This window comes from Anolis sagrei, chromosome 3 (genome assembly GCF_037176765.1).
Source record: "Anolis sagrei isolate rAnoSag1 chromosome 3, rAnoSag1.mat, whole genome shotgun sequence".
NCBI lineage: Eukaryota > Metazoa > Chordata > Lepidosauria > Squamata > Dactyloidae > Anolis > Anolis sagrei.
In genome coordinates, this window is record NC_090023.1 from 241,408,567 (window position 1) to 241,427,068 (window position 18,502).

At 41.5% G+C, this 18,502-nt stretch overlaps 1 protein-coding gene across 1 annotated transcript in view; it reads right to left on the bottom strand.

The window, feature by feature from the left end:
- Positions 1-4,154: 4,154 nt before the first annotated feature.
- The window catches only part of SIAH2 (siah E3 ubiquitin protein ligase 2), a 45,282-nt gene continuing 30,934 nt past the window's right edge, over positions 4,155-18,502 (bottom strand). The window contains exon 2 of the mRNA XM_060767719.2: positions 4,155-6,434. Within this exon, the coding sequence (XP_060623702.2) occupies positions 5,877-6,434 (558 nt within the window). The 3' untranslated portion in view covers positions 4,155-5,876. The remainder of the gene's footprint in view (positions 6,435-18,502) is intronic.

Consider the following 18,502-nt stretch of genomic DNA (forward strand, 5'->3'; position numbering starts at 1 on the left):
CAGGAGAGAATGCTTTTAGAACATGGCCACATAGCTCAAAAAACCTACAACAACCCAGTTTCAGAGTTTTTAAAAACGTATACAGAGAAATATGGGAACAGACTAATCAGAGAAAGGATAATGCTCCCTGGGTGTCCTGGACTACACCACTTGCTGAGATCCAGTAATTTAGCATGGCCAATGGTAAAGGATGATGGGATGTGTGTTCCAAAGCATTTGGGAATTGTCATGTTGTTTTCTCGCTGGGCCAAATAGTTCAATATTAAATCAGACAATCTGTTATGTACTGGGACATTTTAAATTCCTGGATTATGTTAGGAAGTACGTATAACATATGTACAAATATAAGGTGCTTTGAACACTGTAAAAAAACAATACGAATGTCAATTATGATTTGTTCTTGTTGTTGATAATACAACTGTAATGTTGTTAATCATACAAGGATAAGAGGCTCTTTCATTGTATGTCAGAGCACTAGACTAGCATAACCATCTCAAGAGGATATGTTTCAAGTTAATCCTTTTAAGGTGTTAATCTAATTTTTACGTTAGGTATCAAGTACCTCGTTCTATTGTCTTAATGGATTACTAAGGATTGTATTTCCTTGACTTGTATTTCTGTGTTATCAGAAACTGAGATAGCACTAAATAAAAATTGAGAATAACCACCCCTTCACTGCTTCGCAAATTATAGCACAAAAAGTGTGTTACAAATTATATTCAGAGACATACAATGACCTCAGTAAAATGAACTGAAAACAATAATGTTGCAGCAGTAGTGAAGCTAAACAGTAAACTATCAGATCAGTAATGTAGATGTGAGATTACAGGGAATATCTTGTAAGCATAGTATGTATAATAATATGTATTTAATAGTATTAAGCTGGAAAAAATGGAAAACCAAGTTATTGAATGCCTCTTGGCTATAAGAGCAGTATAGTTTGGAGCTTCAGCAAATAGTTTTTGCAAAAGAGAGCTTTTGTAGGAAATCCTTTGGCTCCATTAACATTATATAGCTGGCCCTCCAAACTATGGGCTTAACTGTTGTGAATTAGATTATTCATAAATTATTTGCCACCATTTCCATTACTGTCCTATGTCATTTCACTAAATATTTATGAGTCTGGTTTTGGGCTGTCATTCTCTCTGCAAGCTTTGTGAGAGTACATCTACACTGTGGAATTAATGTAGTTTGTCACCACTTTAATCACCATGGCTCAATGCTATGGAATCATAGGACTAGTAGTTTCTTGAGACTCCAGCACTGTTTGGCACAAAAGGCTGAAGAACATGCAAAACAAAAGCTCCCATAGCACTGAACCATGGCACTTAAAGTGCTGCCAAATAGCATTAATTCTACAATGTAGATCAATGGTTCCCAACCTGTGCTCCGTGGACCACCAGTGGTCCACAAGAACAAAAATATGGTCCACTGCCTCACGTTACTTACACCAGTGCTTTGAAACCACACGACAATGGGAGCAACTGGTCTCGCGAAATCCTCTTATAGTGCAGAAGCAACAGGGATGTTGGGAGGGGAGAGGCTGACTACCCACAAAATATTACTACTACCACATCAGCTCTAGATTAGTAAGTATGGTTTCTTGTGGGTGAACAGATGGCAACTACTGGATGTCATATGTTCTGTATCAGAAACTAGAGCTAACTTGATCTATCCAATGTAGTTTTCTGAATCAATACCCCAAATAACCAAACCAAATCGAAAGTTGACCAAAAACTGATTCGTAACCCTTTTGGTACTAATGTTGGAGAATTTTCCCTGGTCAAAGTGGTCCCTGCTCAATTGGTCCTGGTTAAAAAAAGGTTGGGAACCACTGATGTAGATGTACCCTGAGCAAGACAGCAAACACTAAGGTGAGGCTTATATATCCTTAGCCAAATAAGCCTCATTGCAGCAACAATGGCGGAATTAAGCCCTGTGGCTACCCACTTCTGCCTTGTGAAGGAAAGTGGGTTATATCCACAAATGGTACTATACTTTTTGTGTTAAATACAGGTTTTTTTGGAAGGAGGGGATTAAGGTATTTGTGGTTTCCCCCTACTTCTGTGGGGTCCTGTACGCATAACTCTGGTGAATGTGGAAGCCCAACTGTAGGTGATATAGATGGACAGCTGACAAAGACTAACACTATAGATGCATGTACAGAAAAGGATATGTCAGACCTAGGAAGGGTTGGAAGACAAAGAATAAAAAACAGGTCACCCATCACAGGAAACGAGTGAAGGACAGCAGGACACATTCTGCTTTTCATGAGGCACATTTTCTTCAATGTTGAAGTTGCAAAGTTCTGTTTTAGAAGGAATTTTAAAGTGTGCTACAAGAAAATACAAGAAAACAGACTTCTTCAAAACAAGCGCTGCAGCCTGATGTGAAGAGCTGATGTGAAGGCCACAGCTAGAGAAATCTTCCATTTGTGTGCCAGTAGAGCAAGGTCCATTAACATCTGAAAACAAAGTTCTTCTTCCAATGCCAAATCGCTGCATGAGGAATAAAAACAAACAATTATTCTGCACAATTCTGGCTAGCTGAGAAACAATGGATTGGCTATAGTCACCTCTTGAGTTCACTGAATACACAGGTTTTCAACCAAATGCCTCCGACTTGTATTTAACTTTTTTGGCCACCCTCCTATAGCAGCTCTCTGAAGCTGTTTAAGGAAACCCAATCACTGTTGCAAGAAGAGAGGGGAAAAATGGGATGCTGAACAATGGGGCATGGCTTAGATCAAGTGCTACCGAGAGCAGCTTGAAACTCTGAGGACAAAGCAGACATTTGACATGAAATCTGGTGCCAGTGTAACTGATACATCTTTCTCTAATCGGCATATGAAGACTTGGGATATCCATGTTCAAGCCAGAACAGAGTCCTGAAATTCAGACTGAAAGTGGTCCAATCACTCTCTTAATCTGACAAACTTCACAGACTTGTAACGAGGATGAAACTGGAAGGACAGAAGTCATAGGGGTTTCCTTGAGCTCACTGGAGGAAAGGCATGATATAAGTGAATAAATACATATGAAAAACAAACAAAGGTTGAGCATCTCATATCTGGAATTACAAAAAACTGAAATGCTCCAGAATAGTCCACATTGGTGTCTGAGAGTGATATCCTTGCTTTCGGATTGTTCCATGCACACAAACTTCCATTTAATGCACATAATTATGAAATTTGGGGTATACTAATCATTTTCAGGCTACGTCAGTGGTTCCCAACTTTTTTTTTTTACCAGGGACCACTTTGACCAGGGACCACTCTTCAAAATTAGTACCAAGAGGGTTATGAATCAGTTTTTGGTCAACTTTAGATTCAGTTTGGTTATTTCGGGTGCTGATTCAGAAAATTACATTCGATAAACCATCTCTAGTTTCTGAACATATGCCATCCTGTAGTCGCCATCTGCTCGCCCACAGAAAACAATATTCAATAAGCCTCGGCACTAAAAGAGGGTTTTGTGAGACCAGTCGCTCTCGTTGCAACAGTGTAGTAACGGTGAGGCCATGGACCATATTCTAGTTCTTGTGGGCCACTGGCGGCCCATGGACAACAGGTTGGGAACCACTGGGATATGTAAATAAGATGTATATGAAACATAAAATAATTTTGTGTTTGGAATTGGGCCCCATCCTCAAGATCTGTTATCATATATGCCAAAATCTGAATAAATCCAAAATATGGAGCAATTCTGGTCCCAAGCATTTTGGATAAGGGATACTCAACCTGTAAATGAATAGGTAACTATGAAAGGCTGTGGCAGAAGTGATACTGGATATATGAAACTTATAGAGTCAGAATACAAGCTCTTCTCAAACTTCAGCCCTTCAGATGTTTTGGCCTCCAACTCCCAGAACTCCAGTATTTTCTGTTATGGTGTCAGAGCTCCAAGTTAGATTCCTCTCAACTCTTCTTCAGCACACACATCCTATCAGATTTAGAACTGCTTTGAGTCCTCCCAGGGGTGAGAAAGGTGGTATATAAATACTGTAGATAAATAAATAAATAAAAACTGGAAGTGTTTGCTTTACCCCTAAGCTATATTTGGATTGCATATAGGTCTACGTGTGATGGTGCTCATATGTGACTGACAATTTTTGTTTTTTCAAGTGAGTCGGAAAGCCAATGCAGTTATTTTTGCAAAATATTTATTTTAAAAAACTAAAGTAAATATGGCAACAAACATCAACAACCCCAACTTAAATAGCAGAAGACAAGACAAACACCGTATCTCTTCTCTGTGTGTAATTCAAAGTCCGTCTTTACAAGGTTAGTGTCAAGTATGGTCAGTATGTCTTCCCAAAGAGGAAGCCACATGTAAACAACCTGGATATATTTATAGATGGGGCCTACTTTTAGCTGCTCAAAAACCATCTTTGTTTTTGCCACCCCATAACTAAGCAGCTCTCTCTCAATCCGTTGAGCCTCTTCAGCACTTGCTGAAAGGGATGGATGGCAAGGGGGATCACACATCTTTGTAGGTCTATGCAACTCTTTTGCTGTAACAGAACGAACATAACAGTTAACAAAAAAAAGAAGAAGAAAAGAACAAGAGAGCCAACTTATTAGCAGAAGCACAGAAGCAGGTGCAACCAATTCACACATGTACCTTCTCACCCTAAATACCAAGCTGTGAAAGTGTGTAACTGTTAAGCCTCTGAAGTCCTGTGCATGGTAGTATGTCTTCAAAGTCTTCTTATATAGTAACACAAATCTAACCACAATCCCATCATTATTTTCCTCTTCTTTCCTTTTTTGTCCTCACCATGGAAACATTATTTTCTTTGGACCACAGTTCCCAAAATACCTGCAGACACAATAGTAGGTGAGGGGATTTGGGGAATTGTAGTCCAAAAAGACTATTCTTTCAAGCTATGGTTTTGGTACTAGGCCAGTTAAGTAGCTTATTGAGAACCACTTGTGCTTCAGAAGTGGTTTAATGTGGCTTCATCTACAAACGCAGTAGAACAAGCCAGCAAAGTTCTGAAGTGATAGAAATGGCACGCAATGCTAAAGGATAGAGGTAAAACGTCAATTTTTTTAAAGCTCCTTTGCATAAAAAAAATAAATAACCCCACAAATGGGGAAATAACCACTCTGGGGAGGTGCTGAGCTAGAACTTCTCTATCTCATGTACCATGTGTCTGTTTACCATGAATTACTAGTGGGCCAGGCAAAAGGATCGCCTCTTCAACATATGGTCTCTCCTATTTGCAGTCTTATGGAACCGAGTCAACCCAGTTGAAACCTAAGACTCAACTGCTTTATCCTTCATGCGTAAATGCCCTCTTTAGCATGAGAGAGCTATCAGACTCCTTCTCTGCCAATTTTGTAGACCTAAGGAAATTTTGCCTTTTAAGAAGAGAATCGTTTCCCTCTCCAACAAACATCCAATGATATTTCCTGGAAAATGTAAGCCCTCACTTCCTTTCAAATTAATAGGACAAAAACATCTTAGATTTATTTCCTATTAACAGTGTTTTTGAAACACCAGATAAGGGAATAGGGAATTCCAAGATAGCAGGCTAAGAACGAACCACTTATGAAGACATGATTCTTATTTAGATGCTCCCCCTTATGCAATTAACCATCACACTGGGGTACTGTCTTTCAGGGGATCTTTGTGTATGGAACAGGAACCCATCTCCACGGACTGCCACCCAAAGATATGGATGGGGAGGGGGAACAATGCACATCTACGTGTGCGTGACTTTGGTCTCCTCTCATATGATTGTTAATCGCATTAGTGGGAACAGCCATATAAGGGCTATAGCTGAATTCCATTATAAAAAAACTCAGAAAAACCAACAAAAACAAACAAAAAGCAGACAACTGCAGGGTCGCACTAAGGTACACAGAAAGATCACGGACAACACGTAGAAATAGTCACATTGATTCCAAGATTCCCATTGTCTGCAAAAAGGTGTGCTATGGCAGTGTCAAAAACAAGACAGTCACTGTTCAAGATGGCGGATGCTACACCATCATGGATGGAGCGCGGGGTAGCCTCCCAAGTCAGCCTTCTCCGGTTGCCATTCAGTTCGAGTCTGTATGCAAAGTTCTCCGCCTGTTTGCGGGTGCCAATGAGCAAGACGATGGCAAAGAACTGCTGATGGCCTTCATACTTCTCCTGTTTTTCTAACACCAGCATGAAGTGATGGCCGAAGCAAGACTGCATCATCACCCAGTCGACGGCCCCCGGCAAGTTAATATCTGTGGCAAGGAAGACAATGTCTTCTCCTTGGAGCGTGGTAATGCTCTTGTGGGCATGCATGAGATGTGACATGACGGTTTCCAATGAGCCCTGCCATTTGCATGATGCACCAGGACATGGGCACGAGTAAGGGCGGAATTCGCAAATGTCTTCATGTTCCGGCTTCTCTGTATGATGGAGAGTTAAAGAACATCCTGTGGTTGCATACTGAAAGGAGACAAAAAGACAATCAGATTATAAATAACAATGCTGTTGGCTTGCTTTGTGTCAAGTTCTTCAAAACAGAGACGTAATGAAACTACCTTACATCAGCTTAGATTATCTTACTATAAAGGCTAATGTTGTCTAAGCTACCTGGTAACAGACCTCTAGTGCTTCGGGCAAAATATTTTCCAACCAACTAAAACTCAGCCATTTAACTCAAAATGTCAAGGATTGTATCTGGGTTCTTTTCCATCCAAAACAAGAACTCTATCTCTGACTGTTGTCCGCAACATGAAACTGACATCAACGTTCAGGGAGAAAAGAGGTTTCCTTTCCCTTACTGATCTAGTTCGGAATTGTTCGCATTGAGCTGACAGCCGTTCCCCAGGGTTCCAGAAAGCGGTTTTCCCCAGCCTTACCTAGAGACACTGGGGACTGAACTTTGCATGCAAAGCACACACTCCTCTGTTTCAAGATATCTCCACGGAGGAAAAAATAGGGCTCCCTGCTGTTGAGGTGTCTGCCCAAGTCTGATCATCAGCTCTTTCCAGATGCAAGACTTCTGGTAGCCAAGGTTAAACTGCATGTCTGACAAAATTCTTTAGATATTGCAGCAGTGACAACCAGATCAGTTTTCATGTCTTCATCTTCTGGCATCACTGTAATTTTTGAAAGGGCCAGCACTACTTGTTAAGGGTGAACTGTGCCAGTCCTAATATACAATGTTTACCTGAGTAGACTCCACAATTCAGTAGCAATGCCTGGGGTCTCTCAACATTACATGACACATACATACACTCATATGGTTTCTGTAACATCCAAAGAGAGAGCTATAGTGACTACAAGTGGGTTTTAGGTTCCCCTACAGCTGTCCCCATTTTCCTTTTATAGTATATTAGCTTGGGTAGCCGGCGGTGCTCGGGTTATTTCAAAAAGGCATTGTTTGTTTTGGGGTGTTAGGTCATATCATTTAGTTAATTAGTAACACTACTTATTAGGAAAAAGCCAGTCTTTGATTTTTTTTTATGAATACTTCCATTGGAAAATACATAACAATGTGAGTGAACTACAATTCCCAGAATTGTGGGTCAATCCTCCCTAAACCAGGCCTGTATGCACAGCTGGGCATGTTGGGTCTGTATGTCAAGTGTGGTCCAGATCTGCCATTGGCTGGGTTCAGTGCTCTCTGGATAAGGGTGAACTACAACTCCCATATGCCAAGGGCAGTCACCCCCAAATCCTGCCAGTATTTACAGTTGGTCATGGTGGGTCTGTGTGCCAAGTTTGGTCCAGATCTGTTGTCTGCTGGATTCAGTGCTCTCTGGATGTAGGTGAACTACAACTCCAATAAATCAAGATCAATTCCCCCCCCCCCCAAACCTGGTCATGGGGGTTCTGCATGCCAAATGGGGTCCAGGTCAATTATCGAAGGGGGTCACACTGCTCTGCCTTGATGCAGGGTGAACTACAATTTCCATCCTGTTGAGTCAGTCCCTCAAAATCTTCCAGTCTGTTCAGTTGTGGATCAATTCCTTCTGTTTGCCGTGTGCCAGAGGAAAGGGGGAGGCAGTGGGTGGGGACATGCAAATTCCACACCAATAGAGAACCCTGGGATGCCTGCCTGTGGTGGAGGAAACACCTGAAATCTAGGATGACATTCTCCCCAAATGAAAGCATTACTTGTGTGGTGGGCCATAGTGTTTTGGGAGGACACTGGTAGGGGTTGGGTTACATGTTCATGATGCTCGCTATAACCTGCAATGTCAGTGAAGGGAGTGCCTTTGGAGGCTTCTCAGCACTTGGAACAATAGCCTGATTGTGGAGGCGGGAGTCTGTCTGTGTAAGTGGACACCTCTGCCACATACCTATTTTTCACTTTTATTATGTATATTATTATTATGTGTATAGATATAGATAAAAAGAATATATGCATAACAGGAAGTTGGACTGGATGGTGCTTGTGGCCTCTTCCAATGCTACGATACACATTTTCCTTTATAATATAGTGATGATCCTGCACTGCCTCCCCCCGCCCCCCTTCTTGTCATAAGAATGTGACACTCCTATTTTCTCTCTTGGCAATTATGACTTTATCGCTTCTATTTCTGGTATCCCACAGAGCTGCCAAACATCTGGCTTTAAGTGGAGTAATCAGAGAGGCACTCTTTTCAGGATAAGAAAGGAAGGAAAGGGATGTAAGTTATTTCGCACATAAGATAAGTTAGCTATCTTACAGGGAAGCTACCACTTGTCTGAAGCAAGGAGTATTAATCATGGTTTTTCTTCATGAAACTTGGAATCTGGTATAGCGGTGGAGATTATTAGGATGAATGGTTTGAAATGCCATTGATTTTTTCTATGATATAGTAGCCCGCAAGGGCATTCTCTTCTGTGGCACCCTATATATGGAATATCCTTCCCTTGGAGAGTCAACTGGTGCTAATGTTGTTATCATTCCAGTGTCCAACAAAACATGGTGCTCTTACTGCCTATTACAGGGAAAACGAGCTCATTCCTAATCCAAATAAAATGCAGACGTGTGCTTATTATCTTAAGAAGAGACAAGCAACTAGAGCTCTGAGAATTACCTAGGAAGGAATCCCAGTGGAGCACTGCAGCACACCAGGAGCCCCCGGTGGTGCAGTGGGTTAAACCCCTGTGCCGGTAGGACTGAAGGTGGCAGGTTCGAATCCGGGGAGAGGCGGATGAGCTCCCTCTATCAGCTCCAGCTCCTCATGCGGGGACATGAGAGAAGCCTTCCACAAGGATGATAAAACATCAAATCATCCGGGCGTCCCCTGGGCAACGTCCTTGCAGACGGCCAATTCTATCACACCAGAAGCCACTTGCAATTTCTCAGGTCGCTCCTGACACAGCAAAATAAATAAATAAATAAATAGCAGCACACCCAAATACCCAGGAATCACTCTGGACCGTGCTCTGACTTATAAGAAGCACTGCTTGAATATCAAGCAAAAAGTGGGTGTTAGAAATAATATCATACGAAAGCTGACTGGCACAACCTGGGGATCACAACCAGACACAGTGAAGACATCTGCCCTTGTGTTTTGCTACTCTGCTGCTGAATACACATGCTCAGTGTGGAATACATCGCACCACGTTAAAGCAGTGGATGTGGCTCTTAATGAGGCATGCCACATTATCACAGGATGTCTATGCCCCACACCACTGGAGAAATTGCACTGTTTAGTTGGTATCACAGAATCTGACATCCGCTGGGAAGTAGCAGCCACCAATGAAAGGACCAAGGCATTGACATCTTTGGCCCATCCTCTGTTCAGATATCAGCCAGCATGCCAATGCCTTAAATCAAGAAACAGCTCCCTAAGATCTACAGAGACACTTGCTGGAACACCTCAGCAAGCGAGAGTCCAAAAGTGGCAGGCTAAAACCTGGAACCTCAATCAGTGGCTGAGACTGGATGAGAAACTCCCTCCTGGGCACACAGAAGAGTGGACGACCTGGAAGGCGCTTAAAAGGTTGTGCTCTGGCACCACAAGATGCAGAGCTAACCTTAAGAAATGGGGCTACAAAGTGGAGTCCACGACATGCGAGTGCGGAAAAGAGCAAACCACAGACCACTTACTACAATGCAACCTGAGCCCTGCCACATCCAAAATGGAGGACCTTCTCACAGTGACACCAAAGGCACTCCAAGTGGCCAACTTCTGGTCAAAGGACATTTAGCATAATGCCAAGTTCTTTTTTTTAAACTTTGTGTTTTTAAATGTATTTTGACTGTACCCTCAACTCACTTCTGACATAATAAATAAATACTCAAGTCTTTTGAGCCTATTGGTTTTAAAAACATAATTTTAAACATTTAAACTGTTTTAACCAGTTTTAATCTGTATTATTTTAACTTCCTAACTTGCTTTAGCCTTTTATTATGTTGTTTCAAACTGGTCAGTTAAATTCATTGCTGCCCTGAATTCTTTAAATAGAGGGTCAGGTATAAATATTTCAGTCAATAAAATAAATAATAAATAAGTACGATCACCTTCCCTATGTGAAGTTCAAGCACAAAGCGACGAACTCTTGTTCAGCAAAGTTTTGCAAATGTGACCATAATCATTATGAGCACATTAAAAGGGGCAATAACTTTTCTGCCCACATATACCACATATACATTTGTGGTCCCAAATGAAACAAAGTCCACTCACTGGCTTGTTGGAAGTCAATTCTTGCTATGTGATGTTGCCAGTTGTTATCTAACACATTATTACCATCGTTATCATTTTAAGATGGTCAAACACTTTTTCCTTTCCCATTCCTTGTGGAAAGGGGCTGTGGTGGCACAGTGTGTTACACCGCTAAGCTGCAGAACTTGCGGACCGAAAGGTCAGTGGTTCGAATCTGTGAATGGGGTGAGCTCCCATTGTTAGCCCCAGTTTCTGCCAACTTAGCAGTTTGAAAACATGCAAAAGTGAGTAGATCAATAGGTGCCACTTCGGCGGGAAGGTAACGGCATTTCATGCACTCATGATGACCACATGACCTTGGAGGTGTCTATGGACAACACTGGCTCTTCAGCTTAGAAATTGAGATGATCACCATCCCCCAAAGTCAAACACAACTAGATAGTGTCAAGGGGAAACCTTTATTATTGCTTATGGAAAGAAAAATAGAAATATAGAATAATAGAGTGGAAGAGACCACATGGGCCATCCAGTCCAACCACCTGTCATGCAGGAAAAAGCACAATCAAAGCTAAAGGTTTAAGAGGCCTGACTGGCTATTTCTCATCCAGTTACCAAGTAGAACTCAATTTGATCCTTGAACTAAATTTACCAAAAAATAGGGCAGAGAAATACAGAAAGTTTGTGGGGAAAACTATTGAAGAAATGCAATCAAGCCACTCCTTCCAATAGCAAACTTTGTGAAAGCCTTAAAGGCATCATATCTGGCACACAAGCTCTATTTAGCTCATGCCCTTCCTTTTCTGACACTAAACAGAAGGGAATGTAGTGTTCAGCTGTATCCATAGAGAAGGGGATGAGAAAGAAAAACAGACCATGTCAGATGAAAATCCCACCTGGTGATTTGTCCAGAAACTCAGTAGCATCAATAAGTACAGCCACACCTCTGTCTCAAGTTCAGGTTGTCACCTCTACTTTTTGTAATTCAGTTCAAAGGACTAATGGGACAGTGCATACATCTCTGAAACTACCATCACCATCACTAAAACATGACTTATGACTTTCCGAAACCTCTATTGGTACAGTTACATCAAAGAAAGAAGCCTAACTGACAGCAAGAAGGAAAATATGGCAGTGATGACAAGGCAAGAAAGAAAAAAGAAGTCTGCATAGAAAGCTCTTAGCTCTGACCCATTTCTATGGAGCCAAAACCCAATGGGAAGGGTGACTTGAACAATCACCTGTCCTGTGACAGGCAACTACTGAAGCCACAGCTGACTCCCAAGAAGCCAGGTATTTGAGAAACAGGCAGTTCATGGCCAGTACCATCTTCTGTCACAAGTGTAGAGAGAGTAACATCCATGCATAGAGGATAGTTATGCAAATGATCATTGGGGTATTACATATTAATATCAGGACTGAGTAAAACATGAAAACATTTCTTATGTTTTAAAAGTTAGCAAATCTAGGAGCTAAAATTAAACATGGGATTAAATAAACCACCGCTACTAAAGCTGGCAGCCACATGTCCCGTTTTTCCTTCTTTCAATCACATATATGGTAGAGTTCTCCACATCTGGAAGTCACAATGTTCTGCTTTTCCTTACCCTGCCCTAGGCGTGTTTCCTAAAAAAAATGCATCTAGAAAAGCCCCAAATAAAGAGACGAGAATAAACTCAGGAAAATGATTTTGTAGATTCCCAATGTTTCCTTTGTAGTCCTAAATCACATCTAGCTTTAAACTGAATAGCTAGTCCAAGCAGCAATTCAGTGTTGAATCACTGAAGTATGTTGACACTTCTGAAAATCCCACTAAATTAATCAGTCCTGGTTTGACAGCGTATGTGTGAAAAAGATCTTGGAGTCCTCATGGGAAACAAGTTAAACATGAGACAACAATGTCATGTGGCAGCTAAAAAATTCATAGGGATTTTGGCCTGCATAAATAGGGGTCTAGTGTCTAGATCCAGGGAAGTCATGCTACCCCTCTATTCTGCCTTGGTTAGACCACATCTGGAATACTGTGTCCAATTTTGGACATCACAATTGAAGGGAGATGTTGACAAGCTAGAAAGTGTCCAGAGGAGGGCAACTAAAATGATTAAGGGTCTGGAGAACAAACCCTATGAGGAGCAGCTTAAAGAGCTGGGCATGTTTAGCCTGCAGAAGAGAAGACTGAGAGGAGACATGATGGGTATGTATAAATATGTGAGGAGAAGTTATATGTGAAGAGGGAGCAGGCTTGTTTTCTACTGGCCTGGAGACTAGGGCTTCAAACTACAGGAAAGGGGATTCTGCCTGAACATTAGGAGGAACTTTCTAATGGTGAGAGCTGTTCAGCAGTGGAACTTTCTGCCCCAGATTGTGGTAGAGGCTCCTTCTTTGGAGGTTTTTAAACAGAGGCTAGATGACCATCTGTTGGGGGTGCTTTGAATGCGATTTTCCTGCTTCTTGGCAGGGAGTTGGACTGGATGGTCCAACTATATGATTTTCTATTATTCCATGATTAGCAGTGACTAAATTGTGCAGCTTGAGTATCCCTTATCCAAAATCCTTGGGACCAGAACTGTTTGGATATTGAAATACTTGTACTTGCATTTATACAAGGCCTTCTCAGTGATTGCCCCCCCCCCCCTCCCGGGGCCTTCTCAGTGATTGCCCTTTGGTTATAGAACTCCCTTCCTGGCAGTATTAGATCAACTCCCTCCCTCCTGTCCTTCAGAAGGATGGTGAAGACCTGGCTGTGGGATCAAGCCTTTGGGGCAATGCATTGAGGCAAAATTGTGTCCTGAGATGGTTTTTAAGCAACTTTTAATGTGAATACAAGTGACTTTAATATTTGTATATATTTATGATCTTATGTCCCGGCATTGAATGTTTGCCGCATATATGTTGTGCTCCGCCATGAGTCCCCTGCGGAGTGAGAAGGGTGGAATATAAATGTTTAAAATAAATAAATAAATAAATGTATATACATGAGATATTGTGGAACTGGAATCCAAATGTAAGCATGAAACAACGTTTGTGTACATTGAACAATCAGAAAGTAAAAGTGTCACAATCTCAGCCACACACAAGGAAAGTTTTGGAGTAATTTAGATGTTGGAATTGCAGATAAGGGATGCTTAATCTGTATTTAACTTTCTGAGTACAGTTAAAAAACTAATGGTGTATCCACATCAGCAAAGGCACCTACATGACCATGACACGGGATAGGCAAAAGGAACATACACTAGATAACATCACAATATGGGCTACACAGAATACAGACTTTTTGCAGGCAAAAGCAGAGACATTACCATAGAATTATTTCCTATCAAAAGCCTAACTTCTTGTTATGGAGGACAATGTAATGTAAAACACTTGGTTTGGGCAGCAGGACTTATGTCATTCAAGTCCCGAATTCACATCATCCAATGTTTGGATCTGGTCCAGCTTTACAATTAAACCATGGCATCCTACTAATAAGGAAGCAATGCTGATTGATGTACAACGGTATGAAACTTTTAATTGTTTTGTCATTCAGTGTAAGTGGCAGTTTAAAGACTCCCATTTGTTTTATGGCAAACACTTAAGACAGCAATTCCAGTGGCAGCCTCATTCTGTTTCTCAGGCGAAGGTGACTGCCAAGATTTAGCTGCCTGAGCAATTCCACAACAGCCATGCACTTTGCACAAACACTCCAGAACTTAATTAATTTTTAACAACTCAGAAATGGTCACAAGGTCCAATGCACAGCATCCAGGAACTTCTAAACGTTGCATTCCACTCACATTTGGATTTTAAAATCAATTTTGTTGAAAAGTATTACTATAACCTTTGATTTCAGTTGTGTATTTGTAAAGATTATGAGAGTGACTGTGGAGCAGTGGCTAGAGTCTGAAGTAGAAGGATGAGAGGCCAGAGGTGTTAGCTGGCCCAGATTGTTTCCTACCTGGAATTCTCTGTTTTCTGAGTGTTGTTCTTTATTTACTGCCCTGATTTTAGAGTTTTTTAAATACTGGTAGCCAGATTTTGTTCATTTTCATGGTTTCCTCCTTTCTGTTGAAATTGTCCGCATTGTGGATTTCAATGGTTTCTCTTGAAGGCATACAACAACAATTTCTAAAAAGAAAGTAATGAATTGTTTTCTGTATGTTTTTAAAGAAGGAAATCTTGATTTGTTTTTCTGTTAGGACAGACAAAAAGAATAATGTAACCTCAGGACTGGAATCAACCAGTTTCCCTTCCCCAAATCCCACATCGCAATTGTAAAAAATGAAAATATCTGAAATATTTTGACTAGGAAACAAAACATCCAAAGAATTATTGCAAATCCTATGGAAAGCCCCTTTCTTTATGTCTTGAGGTCATCAACATTAAAGCAGCAAGACGTTTCCCATACAGATTCTTAAAGGCAATTGGGGACAATATGATACTACTTTTGGGTGATCAGAATGGTACCCATGACAGTGAAGCCCGGTGGAGTCCTAAGTTAAACAGTGCAGCTTTCTGGAACTCTGACTCCAGGTTTGAGAAGTTAACAGCACTTAAATGTTCTAACCATAATTATTGCTTACTTGAGCAAAAATTTAATATGATTTTTGCAAATGCCATCCCATAAGTAGTCAGTGTGCAAACTGCAAATACTGTAACACATGTAGCCAAAACAATTCCACCATGTTCTCATGGAGATATGGCATCCAGCCTCCTTTAGCTAAGCCAGCCTGGAGCTGCCATAAAGGTAAATTAAAGGTTTCCCCTGAAATTAAGTCTAGCCATGTCTGACTCTGGAGGGTAGTGCTCATCTCAATTTCTAAGCAGAAGAGCCGGTGTTTCCCATTACCTCCCAGGTAATGTGGCCAGCATGACTGCATGAAGCATCATTACCTTTTTACCAAAGTTGTACCTATTGATCTACTCACATTTGCATGTTTTTAAACTGCTAGGTTGGCAGAAGATGGGGCTAAAAGCAGGAGTTCACCCTGCTTCCAGGATTCAAACTGCTAACCTTTTGGTCAGCAAGTTCAGCAGCTAGGCGGTTTAATCTGCTGCACCTCTGGGGGCTCCGCCGCCGAGGGCACCAGAATTGCCATAGTTAGCCATTAATCTAACAACAATATAAAGGTATTTCCCACGATTTACATCCTCTACTCAGTCCCATATACATAACTATTTTGCTTTGGTCGGGTGTCATCTGGAATAGATGGCCATACGTTGGGTGTGCTTTGATTGCTTGTTACTACATCCAGGGAGCTGGACTGGATGACCCTTGTGGTCTCTTCCAATTTATATGATTCTATGAACTACATCAAACTGTTGTCCAAATTTCACAAACTTACTAGGCAGTAGCTTCACTGAGCAATCAAGGTCAGTTGATATGGCAATCTGAGTGCAGAAGGAGGAATGCCGCTCCCTGCAAGCCAGACAGTGATAAGGAATTGCAATAATGTCTTGCTTATCATTGGTGCAGCTTTGCTTGCTGGCAAAGCTGTGTCTGTGTCATCTTCTTGTGCCCCTATCTCCAGTTGAAAAGACCTCCATCTATTAGTAAACCTGCTACCTGGTAAAATAGCTTGTGAGGGCATTTATGTTCATGGCATTAGTGCTATAATTGTGGCTATAGTGTTAATGAATATGGAGCCATAACTCTGGGTTACAAATCCATAACTGCAATACAGAACGACAGCTTCTGATGATGGTCTAACTTCTAGGTTTGTGTACTATGATCCTATATGTGAAGTGGTTCATACACTTGGATGCACACAGCATTGCTGTTGCTATTCCTGTGCCAAATTATTTATGTCCAGTTCCTTTTAGCCTAGCAGTTACCATTCTGCTCCGCACAGAGACACTGCGCAATAACTGAACAAAGCATTTCCTTTTGCTCTTTGCTAAGCTGCATTGATAACTGTGCAATGCTTAACAATCAACTGTTTTGCTTAGGAAGGCAAGGACAGATTGCAGAAGTTAACATAACATCTACCTCTACATTAATAGAAAGGTGAAGAGCACTTTTTCCTGCTTGCTCATTTGCAATATCCTGTCAGGAAGAGGTAAAGCTTCTGATTGTTGGTTGCTGCAAACTAGAGCTACATTCCAGCTCTGAACAAAGGTGAGCAAATGGGATTTTTGCTATAAGTCACTCTGAAAATAGATCACAAAACTCTTGTGCAGCAGTAGCAGCAACTCTGCTAATCTAAAGCACTGTGTGCTACCTCCAAAGCTTCACAAAAACCAGAGTAGTGATGGGATTGTCTGTACATAAAAATGCAGATACAAGAAGACCAGAAAACACAAAAGGTAAAAGGGGTGACAAAAGACTTGTGGAAACTACTGAAATGTAGGCGATCCTTTTAGAGTTAAGATTACTATTTAGAGTAAGGATTTATTAAGTACCACTAGAGCCAGGAGCCTTTCTATTGGGACTTACAAATTCAGCACTACCAAATAAATTATACTCTTTTTATACATGGTAACTGCAGCAAGGATTGTTGGCAACAAGAAGAAATTCCTACCGAAGATTTATAGATTCCAGAAATATTGGATATGGCAGAGATGGACAAACTGACCAGGCTTATACAATCACCACATCCTTCCAAATTTGAAGAAGAATGGCAGCCTTGTAAAAGAAGGAAAGAAAATGAAAATATTGTTTTTTTTAATATTATTAAGAGAAAACTAGTAGTACAGGGATCTAAAAGTAAGAAAAGAAAAAGAAATAGGCAGTTTTATGACCAAAAGGATAGATTTTTTTCTACATGAAGCCGTTGGAAGAGATCATCTTGAGTTTTGAAGTTTGATGCCATCTATACACAGATGACATCCAACTCTATCACTCCTTTCCACCTACTATCAAAGAGGCTGTTCAGGTCCTGAATCGGTGCTTGGCTGCTGTGACAGTCTCAATGGGGGTGAACAAATTGAAGCTGAATCCAGACAAGACAAGAGGTACTTGTCTTGTCTTCAAAGGCAACCCCACGTAGAGCACATTGCAGTAGTCTATTCAGGATGTAACAAGAGTATGGAGTACCGTGGCCAAGTCTGACTTCCCAAAGGTATAAGGTTACAGCCTGTGCTGGATAGGGTTACACTCCCCCTGAAGACACAGATTTGCAGCTTGGGAGTTCTCTTGGATTAATCACTAAGCCTGGAACCCAGGTTTCGGAAGTGGCCAGGGGAGCACTTGTATATTTAAAACTTGTGCGCCAGTTGCTCTCTTACCTTGGGAAGTCAGACTTAGCCACGGTACTCCACACTCTTGTTACATCCTGAATAGACTACTGCAATGTGCTCTACATAGGGTTGCCTTTGAAGACTGTTCAGAAGTTTCAAGTAGCCCAACAGGTGGCCATCAGGTTTCTAACTGGAGCAACACACAGGGAGCATACAACCCCCCTGTTGCGTCAGCTACACTGGCTGCCAGTATGCTACCAAGCACAATTCAAAGTGCTGGCTTTAGCCTATAAAGCCCTAAATGGTTCTGGCCAAGCTTACCTGTCCAAACGTATCTCCTTCTATGAACCATCACGGAGATTAAGATTTTCTGGGGAGGCCCTGCTCTTGGTCCCACCTCCTTCGCAGGCACAGTTGGTGGGGACAAAAGACAGGGCCTTCTCAGTGGTGGTCCCTTGTCTATGGTACTCCTTCCCCAATGATATTCGATCAGCTCCTTCCCTCCTAACCTTTAGAAAGAAAGTTAAAACATGGCTATGAGACCAAGCTTGTGGAGAGTAAATGCAGTGTAATAAATGAATGTAGAATCTGTGCTTCTCTTATGTCCCTGCATAGGGAGCTGGAGCTGATGGAGGGGGCTCATCTGCATTGTCCCTAGATTCAAACTTCCAGCCTGTCGGTCATCAGTCCTGCTGGCACAAGGGTTTAACCCATTGCGCCACTGGGGGCTCCTATAATATGGAAAGTGGACATCTA